This window comes from Ipomoea nil, unplaced genomic scaffold (assembly GCF_001879475.1).
Source record: "Ipomoea nil cultivar Tokyo-kokei standard unplaced genomic scaffold, Asagao_1.1 scaffold0222, whole genome shotgun sequence".
NCBI lineage: Eukaryota > Viridiplantae > Streptophyta > Magnoliopsida > Solanales > Convolvulaceae > Ipomoea > Ipomoea nil.
The window spans coordinates 435,612-445,558 of NW_017616650.1; the positions used below are offsets into that span (position 1 = coordinate 435,612).

Consider the following 9,947-nt stretch of genomic DNA (forward strand, 5'->3'; position numbering starts at 1 on the left):
GTAACTAACCGGCAATCGAAAATAATTTTTTTGTAAATGTAAAACGACGCCGTTTTTGCAACCGTGTGCACAACATAATTTGCCATTATATAGTTAACAAATGCAGTGCAACCCAATTAGTCATTAAAATTAATGTGATAGACTATGAACTTGCAAAATGTAAATGAAAGGAGGTTATATATTTTTTTTCTTTGGATTAGTTTTCGATTTTTCAGTCTGCTTTCGATTTTCTCTTAAAAAATTGATAACCAGCCAAAAAAACTGAAATAACTAAATTATTTTTTACCAAAAATCGAAATATTTGGACAATTCAATTTGATCGTGGATTTTCTGGTCAGTCTGTTTTTTTTGCTCACCAATACTTACATGTATAGAAGTGAAACTATTCTTTTACTCTGTATTAATTATAATTGTGATGATAAAACATCTAAGGTTACAAACATAATATGAAAACCTAAACATGCTCCACTCATATTTATTATAAGACATACTCAACTGATGGAGATATTGAAACCAGCACAAGAAGGATCCAAGCTCAATAGTACTGCGCCAAATTTTTTGGCAAAATGTTGTTTTACCGTCTCTTTGGAGATGGTCTCAGAACACACAGACATATATATGATCAAGAAAAATTGAACAAACTTCAAAATCAAAGTTAAACCATGAATTGGAGATGCATGTATTACACTGCCATTTTTTCTACAATGATCTCTACAACATCATTTAAACGCATTGCATTAGGAACAAATATAAAACAGCAATAGCAGGGCTTACTACATATTTCACATGACTGAAAATGAAAATAGTATAGAATCTGGGTTCAAGAAAAGTACAGCAGAATGCTACTCTCAGTGTACGCAACGGTTGAGATAATCGCTAGCTATTAATGGGGAAGCAGTTTTTTTTAATGAGTACAGATCATTGCAGCAACACAATTACCGTGGGAAATTTACAGGAGGTTCCAGGCTACCAACCAGGATGCTGAGATCAATGTCCTTGTCTTCAAACTTCTTGATGAAAGCGTGCGTCTGGGCATGCAAAAACAATCAAATATTAACCACAACAAGAAGAGAAAAAAGTATGGATATAGTTACTAACTGATGTTGTTTACTGACCAAGAGGTCCAAAGCTGAAGATCTGTCTCTCGGATCCTTCTGTATGCTGAGCAAAACAAGAAAACAGTTTAAGAAACATAATTCCTTCAAAAACAAAGATGAGGCAATACATGTTTAACAAAGTTTTATGTCTATGATGCTATGGATCTTACCAAGCAGAGACAAATGAACAGAATTCTGGGGAAAATTGATCTGGTGGAGCAGCAGGTGGTGGACTTCCCACAATTGCTTGCAAGAGTTCATAAAAGCTTGGCCATTCTTGCTGGTTTTCAGACTGTATGTAAGGGAAACGTCCAATGGCACACTCAAGGATCACCATGCCCAAACTCCAGATGTCACTCTTATAGTCATAGGTGCTTCCACTAATTCTTTCAGGCTTGAAAAAGGTTTATAATACGTTAGTTTACATAATTATCTCAATTGGAATTTAAGCACCAGCAAGATGGAAGCCACATTTAAACAATCAGAAATGACACGCAATGGACAAAATAGTAAGGAGAACCTAGAAAAATTAAAGCAACTAATATTGTGTTTAATCAATAGAGTTGATACAATGATGATTGCTCTACTCACAGCCATGTAGTTGTAAGTCCCAACAAATGTGTCTCTTTGACCCATAGAGTTGGCGAGCATTGCACTCACGCCAAAATCTGTAATTTTCACTTCTCCTTTGTGGTTCACAAGCAGGTTTGAAGGTTTAATGTCGCGGTGGATTACATGCCTCTCATTATGCAAGTAGACAAGACCTTGTAAGACCTGGAATACATTCGTTAAGTAGCAAATCATATTAAAGACTGCCAAGATGCGTTCAAAAATCAAATTACAAAGTTGAAATGTCAATACCTGCTTGCAAACAACCGCAAGATATGGTTCAAGAATTGTCTTAACTTGTCTTACTACATCTGCTAATGATCCGCGATCCATGTATTCAAACACCAGAGAAATAGCTCCATTGTGATAGAACGAGTGATAGCAAACAACCACATGAGGACATTGTGATGCTTGATTTATTTTCAGCTCTTGCACAATTTGTTTACGAATTTCCTCTTGTATATTCATTTGAATAACCTGCATTTAAAAAAACTCAACTAGCTTAAGATAAAAGATGCGCATAAACTAAAAATCCACATAAAGAAACAACAGCCAGATAAAAGTGATGTGAGGCTCAAACATTTGGACATCAAAAAGACAAATTTTGCAATCTTTATCTATCCAAAATACCAGGAACGTTTACTCAAACAGGACAAGTGCATTACTGAATGTTACTTCTTAATCAGTATGTGTATAAATAAGACCAAATTAGGGAACCTTTAGACGTCATAACTAGAAATGCACACAAATGATATGCTTTAAATTCCTTAACCAATGAAGGAAACATGAACTGATGAACATACTACTCGTGAAGCTAACACTCACCTTCAAAGCAAACAAAGTGCCAGCCCATTTATGGCGAACCAGCTGGACTACACCTCCACTTCCCTTTCCAATGACTTTGATGGTCTCAAGATCTTCCAATGAGAACTGGAGGTCAATCTCCTTTGATTCTGAAGGCTGCAAAAATTAAAAACGCAGGCAAGTAAACCTAGTATCCAATGCACTAAAGACATTAACAATCCTTAATCCTTCCTACTCCTTAGTAATTAGCTAACCGTCCTTTTTATTACTTTCAAGCACAGAGTCAATTTCCATCTAATTTACCTTCATTAGAAAACATTGAACAAATTGCTTCGCGATACTCAAAACAGAAAACGTTGAAGGATATCAATTTCAGAATCATGAATTTAAAAGGGGAAAATAAAATAAAGGTTGACAGCATAGAACTTAATTGCCTGAGATTCATTCTCCTGTGAAACTAATCTCAATCCTTTCTGATTCAAAAGCAAGTCTCCATCGTGAAATGTTCCGCTAGCGGTCCTGCGGTTCAAAATCACGCACACAAACGTCAACGCCGCCATTTTCAAGGAATATCTCAATTAAAATCGATCATCCCAACAGAATCAAACGATAGACTTACAGGAAGCTGGAAATGTTGGTCTCTTGAGTCGGAACGGAGAGCTTGAGTGCCGCCAGTGGCTTCTTCGTCTTCATACTGCCTCTCCTTCTTCTTCTTCTTCTTCTTCGCGAATCTGTGTGGAGTGCGATTGCAAATACTCTTGGAAGTAGATCGGAGTCTGGTGTCCAAATGGGAGAAGGAAAAATGGTAACGGATAGTCTTGGGCTCTTGGGCGGTGAACCGGTCCGACCGGGCGGGTCAGGAAAAACTCCAAAAAGTACCACCAAAGACTCAGGAGATGAGCGGATTCAATGAATTGAATTTTTGAATCGCTGGGAAGCGCCAGAAATGATAACGTCAACGGTAATTTGAGATAATTGCACTTTGGCCCTGAAAAGTTTTTCTACATTAGCACTTGGACCTCCTCTCGTTTCAAAAGTTGCAGTTGAATCCTTTAACTTTAATTTATCCCTTTTGGAGTTTTATTAAAAGGGTGGGCCCATGGCTCAATTGTGATTAAATTTTAATTAATGTAATATTTTTACACTTTAAAATTTATAAGTTTAATTTTTATATTCTTAATTAATCGTGATCATTATTTAAATTCATAAATCATAATACAAGTATACACCTCCAATAAGATATGGTATGGCTAAAAAAGAAATCCTAGACTAATAAGTCGATAACTCCAAAAATCCAATTGTTGAATGAATTAGGTCCTATAATAATTTCTAGCAAAAAGAAAGTCTTTTGTGTTATAAATATTTTATTAGTGGCCATTAAACCATTAGACCTTTCAATAGCTTAACCTTTAATCATGTATTGATGTTGAGTATGTGAAAGGTTGTATGAAACCTTATATAATGGAGTGAAGGCTAATGAAATGACACACATATTGTTGTGCCCTACATTTGGTGTTCTTCCTCTTCTTCTCCTTTTGTTCATCTTTACGTATACATGCATACATATATATATGAACCTCCGGGCGAGTTACCGTGCAAACATCACGTGAGAACTGAGCTAGTTGATAGGCCAAACTATAACACGTTATCAGCACGAGTCTCTATTGTAATCTCCGGTGAACGGTACTATTGGTTCATTTTTACTATGCACTTTTGTTTTTGAATCATATGCCATTGTTTATATATAAATATTATGTGTATATATGACTATGAGTTTGGTTTGGAACCTTCAATTATTGTTTCTATGAAATGAGTAATAATTCTTCATATTTGTTAATAACTTTTGAGTTATGAACTCATCATCAAGACATGGTTAAGAATTTGGGTAAATACTTGTGACGGTAATAACGTTACCGGTAAACAATAATATAATAATGCTAAAAGAGGGTAACATAGTTGTATTGCTTCTTCTCTCAGTATAGAAAGTACAGTGTCTCCATTGCTAGCTGAGAGGAGTCCCATTTATACTTAGAGTCCTAACGATAACAACATGGGATATAAATGGGGAGCCTAGCCTTTAACTCTCTCTCATCAATGGGGACTTCAATGCTGGCTTCAATGGTAGTAAAGTGGCACCTGTTGGAATTCCTGACCGTTGGAGTTCTGCCCGTTGGGTTCCCATGTGATGTTGAGTCAATGCCCATTTGTGATTCGGGTCGGGTGCCAGCCCTATTATCGTGTCACCAGTCCCCCCTACTCATGAGTCAACGGATGTGTTTGAGCTGACTTGGGAGTAAAGCTGAATCTGTTTTGATCTTGTGTAGAAATCTGCTTGATTTAGGATATTTGATTTTGTTTTCCAAATCCCCAACTTGCCTTCCAAATCCCTGATTTGTGCTTTCCCAATCTTTTCCTGCTTCACTTAACTTTTTTATCTCAAGCTCCTCTCCAATATAAACCCCTGTCTCTCTGAGCAATCTGAGAGCACTTCTTCAACAACTTTCTGCCACAGTTCTGTAAGTCTTCGCTGTCATTATTATTTTGTAATTTTATTTTACAACGTATTTATGCATGTATGAATATACTTTCTCCCCCCCCCCCCCCGCCCCCCCCCCCCCCTTTTTTTTTTGGTGGATTTTTTGATGGGTCGCGCTGCGGCTGTTGCTGCTGCTTAGATCGCTTGACAAAATGCCGAAAGTAGCCCTGCTGGATGAGTTCTTCTATTTGTCTCTTTAGCACGTTACATTCGTCCGTGTCGTGCCCGGGTTGCTATGGAACCTGCAGTACTTTGCTTGGTCTCCCTTTGGGGAGACTTTCATGCATTCCGGTGGGAACTCGACTATTCCCATCTCCTCAGCCTGTTTTAGGATGACGCTGACGGGATGGGTAAGCGGAGTTAGGTTACGCAAGGGAACCAGGCGAGGCCGTTCATGGTCCCGGCCTTTCCCTACGGCCGGGTGGTTCGAACGTGGCGCCTGGCTGGGCGGACCAACTTTCCCAGGTTTCCCATTCTTCCTGCCGTCCTCCTCATCATTTTTCTTCCTGTCGACGTCCTCTGCTTCGGCATAGCGGCTAGCCGTCCTCATCAAATCTTCGTACGAACGGGGGTGGTGCCGTTCAGCTGCTTGTGAAAATACCTTGATCTCAAGGCGTGGATGAATATCGGGATCGCAGCCTTGGAGTCGAAATCGTAGACATTATTGACTTCCTTTTTCCACTTGATCAGGAAGTCTTTGAGGCTCTCGCCTCTATCTTGCTTTACCACACAGAGGTGGAAGAACGGTTTTTTGCGCTGTATGCTACCTGAGAAGTACGTCAGGAAGCTTTTGGACAACTCTCCAAAGTTTTGGATTGACCCGTCTGGGATGGTGTTGAACCAATCTTGGGCCGTTCCATCCAGGGTGGACAAGAATGCTCGGCACATGATGGCGTCCCCTGCCCCAATCATTACCATAGCAGCCTTGTACCTAGTCATGTGGACACGTGGGTCAGTGGCTCCCGTGTACGCCTTGATGGCGGGTAACCTGAAGTCCCTCGGCAGAGGTACGTCCATGATGCTTGGGGAGAACGGTGCTGCCATTCGTACCTCAAGTTCCGGCGACTGCTCCCGTGCCTCTACCCTTCTTGCTAGCTCCTCGATCCTTCTCTGCAGCCTTTCGACTAAAGCCGACTCGTCAGGGTGCCGGCGCGGGGCGGGCTGCCGCTCCTCCATGTGCGGGGCTAGTTCATCGGCGCGCCGTCCTTCTGAGTGTCGACGCGGAGCTGGTTCCTCGACGTTTCGTCCCTCCATGTGTTGGTGTAGAACCCGCTCACCAATGCGTCGTTCGCCCGCTGAGTGCCGACGCGGAGCCGGCTCATCGACGCGTCGCTCCGCCGAGTGCCGACGCAGGGCCGGTTCATCGAAGCGCCGCTCATCCGAGTGTCGACGCGGGGCCGACTCGTCACCGTGCCGGCGCGGGGCCGGCCCACGAGACTCGCCCATCCTTTCTGAGGGCAATCTTTCCGCTTCTCTTTCCTCGTGTCGATGAGGGCCTCTAGCGGAAGACCCCTCGGCACGCGATTCCGGCCTTTGCCGGGAGGGCCTAGGTTGCCGTCCGGCCGGTCCGCTTCTTTGGGTGCCCTCTCCCGGGCCCCCGGTCCTAGTGCGACGCCCTGCGTCTCTCGCGGCACGGGTCGCGTCCTGGGCATCCACTCTTCGTGGGGATTCTACCTCTATTTCCTGAGGCCGCGGCGGGGGCACTCGACCTTGTAGTCCCACCGCCACCTGGTTTAGTGCCGCCGCTACTGCCTGCTGAATGGTTGCCTGGAGGTTCATGACTTGGTTCGCCCCTCCATTGTGGAGCTGGTCTCGGAGGTCCCCGTTGAGTTGATCGCGAAGGTCCCCGGGCCTCCCGTTGTTGAGATGTTCTCGGAGGTCCCCTCCGCGATTGTTGGTGAGTAGGTCACGGAGGTCGCCTGAGGCGTTGTCATTGTTCACATTGCCATTGTTCACGTTGCGAGAACCGTGGGAGCTGCGGGACGCCATTCTTTCAAGCTTGCTGTTGAAAGAGGAATGAGTTTTTGTCGTAGCCTGCTTGAGTATTGGACTCAGGCTCTCAATGAAAGCACCAATGACGGTAATAACGTTACCGGTAAACAATAATATAATAATGCTAAAAGAGGGTAACAATAGTTGTATTGCTTCTTCTCTCAGTATAGAAAGTACAGTGTCTCCATTGCTAGCTGAGAGGAGTCCCATTTATACTTAGAGTCCTAACGGTAACAACATGGGATATAAATGGGGAGCCTAGCCTTTAACTCTCTCTCATCAATGGGGACTTCAATGCTGGCTTCAATGGTAGTAAAGTGGCACCTGTTGGAATTCCTGACCGTTGGAGTTCTTCTGCCCGTTGGGTTCCCATGTGATGCTGAGTCAATGCCCATTTGTGATCCGGGTCGGGTGCCAGCCCTATTATCCTGTCAACTTGAATTTGTAAATACATATTATTTTTATTTATTCTCTCAATTCATGTATATGAGTTAGGTTCTACATATGCCATGATGCTTTGAAATGGTAAATACATGTGTTATATGTTAAATTGTATGTATATACGTGCAAATGTAAATGTGTTCATCTGTATATATATGGGTTAAATATACACGTGTTTGATATTTGCCAGTGAAACAATGATTCTTGCACTATTTCCCATTATTGGAATTTACTATATTCACTTAAAATGACTTCATGCCTTAGGAAAAGATAATATTTACTATATTGATCATGTAGATTGATTATGTACTATTCCCCATTTTTGGCATTTATGCTTCTTTTGAAAAATATATATATAAACTGACTACATGGAGAGATATGAATCTGTATGAGAACATGTGAAATATTCCCTTTTCACATTCTATTTGAAATTTGCTTACAAGACATGTTTTTCACATGAATATCAACTACTGTTTCTGTAAGTATAAGTTGCATCAAATGATGATCTTATGGATCATGCCTTTCATTAAAAATGTAAATTTATTGAGCTCACTTATGAATGAAGCAATTATTTAGTTTGAGCTCTTGATATTGAAATATATTCAGCATCTAAAGAATTGAGTCAAGTTTTTTGTTGCTAAGTCATAGAGCACCGATGCCTAAAAGGCACAAGCTGTCATTTTCATACGTCACCACTTGAACCACAACCTTAAAAAAATGAGTGTCTGATTGAAAAAGAACCCCTTGAATTAATGGGAGTCCCTGAAGGACTATTCCGACCAGAAGTCATCAAATATTCTTCCTTAGACACATTTTGACTAGTTTAATCTCATGTTTAATTTTGAGATTATAATGTAAGTCAGTGATTAATTACAATTCAGCTATGCACAAAATAGTCTCGTAAGTGAAACTCTAAACAAGAAGTTTCAGAGAAATATTTAATTGGAAAGACATTGCTAACTTTTCATGAGAGTAATTTGTACTCCAGCAGTAGTACAAGACAACAAATTATGAGAAGCATCCTAAGCTGATTTTAGCACCCCTTGTGGCTAAGAAACATAACTAGTTGTTGATGAAGAATCAAAATGCATGTCTGGTCGATTTTTGCATAGGTGCTTGAAGCACATAATGTTACCCAGTTGAGCAACTTTATAAGGGGTTGCGGTCGAAATTATAATCGGTGTGGTATGAGTTTCGAGCTCAGAATAAGAAAGAAAGTGATCAAGATATTCAAGGACGACCAAACTCATCGAGGCAAAATCCTAGCTAGAAGCAGGTTTGCTAACAATGTGGATCTGAAGGGCGTTGATCCCTACGTGCCGCACACCAAAGCATTTGGTCGTCGAAGAATGCACATCATCTTGATGATTTTAGGTAATTTTCCTGAAGCAAATACTGTGATAATGATGATAATGAAATGATGAGGTATTGATGAGAAAATGATTGGTGTCAAGATAATGTTTGAGTAATTCATGAAAATATATTCATGGATAAAAAGGTTAGCTAGCTCATGCCTGAAGCATGAAGCATCCGAGAAGTTAACTTATGCCTAAAACACCCGAAAAGTTAATTCATTGCCGCAATAACTTATTGCGTAACCGAGTAGTATATACACTCCAAATGTGTTTTTGAGTGAAAAGTTATTTTTGGAGGCAAATTATTATGAGTGCAAAGTGGCTTTACTTTGCTGATTTTTCTTGCTGTTTTTACTACTCGAATTGACTATTCAAAAAGTTTACCTCTCTAAGCTTACATCTCTTAGCTTACCTCTGTAATCTTACTTCTCGATTTACTTCTTGAATTTTTACTTTCTGGAACTTTATTTTTCAGAGGAAGTTTACTTCTCAGAATTAATTCTTTTAGTTTGCATGTTTATTTATGGAATTTTTTCTCATGCATGCAACATGACTCTCATATGAAATTGACTGGTTGCTAATTCAAGATTGAATTATTGTTAATCCCGGAAGGATTGCTATTATCAACAAATTATGAGAATCTTCTTTTTGACTAAATTTATGATGTCAACATGACAAAATTCTCTCAGAATATGACTTAGTGCAATTCTGTGTTGTTTAGGGATTTGTATACTCCTTTATAAAAATGATCTTTGACTTATTGTCATACATGATATGATTGATTTAGATGTTATTGGTTTGGAAGATAGAAATGAATTATATCATATCAATTTGCCTGAAGCAAACGAAAAAATAAATTATTTCATATTAGTTTCCCTGAATCAAATGAGGGAGTGAATTATATCATGTGAATTTGCACGAAACAATTCCCAAACCAGTGAGTGACCTAATGTAAAGTTCAGGATAAGGATTTTTAGAAGATCTTGAAGATCTATTTTATTTGACAAGCTTCACGGCTTCCCTATGATTGTTGTGTACCCTTAGCTTGTAATATCATTTGATATGTATGCTTTCATATATGATTATATATTTTCTTGTTGGGGACATCAGTTT

General features: G+C 40.1%; 1 protein-coding gene across 1 annotated transcript; it reads right to left on the bottom strand.

Annotated features, from left to right (window-relative positions):
- Positions 1–646: 646 nt before the first annotated feature.
- Positions 647–3,264, bottom strand: LOC109193026 (mitogen-activated protein kinase kinase 6). Its single transcript, XM_019343799.1, has 8 exons — positions 3,130–3,264; positions 2,945–3,029; positions 2,532–2,666; positions 1,959–2,183; positions 1,689–1,871; positions 1,268–1,491; positions 1,116–1,161; positions 647–1,028 (listed from the first exon to the last, which is right to left on the bottom strand). The coding sequence occupies exons 1-8, from the start codon at positions 3,201–3,203 to the stop codon at positions 936–938; spliced, it is 1,065 nt and encodes a 354-aa protein (XP_019199344.1). The 5' UTR covers positions 3,204–3,264; the 3' UTR covers positions 647–935.
- Positions 3,265–9,947: the final 6,683 nt, after the last annotated feature.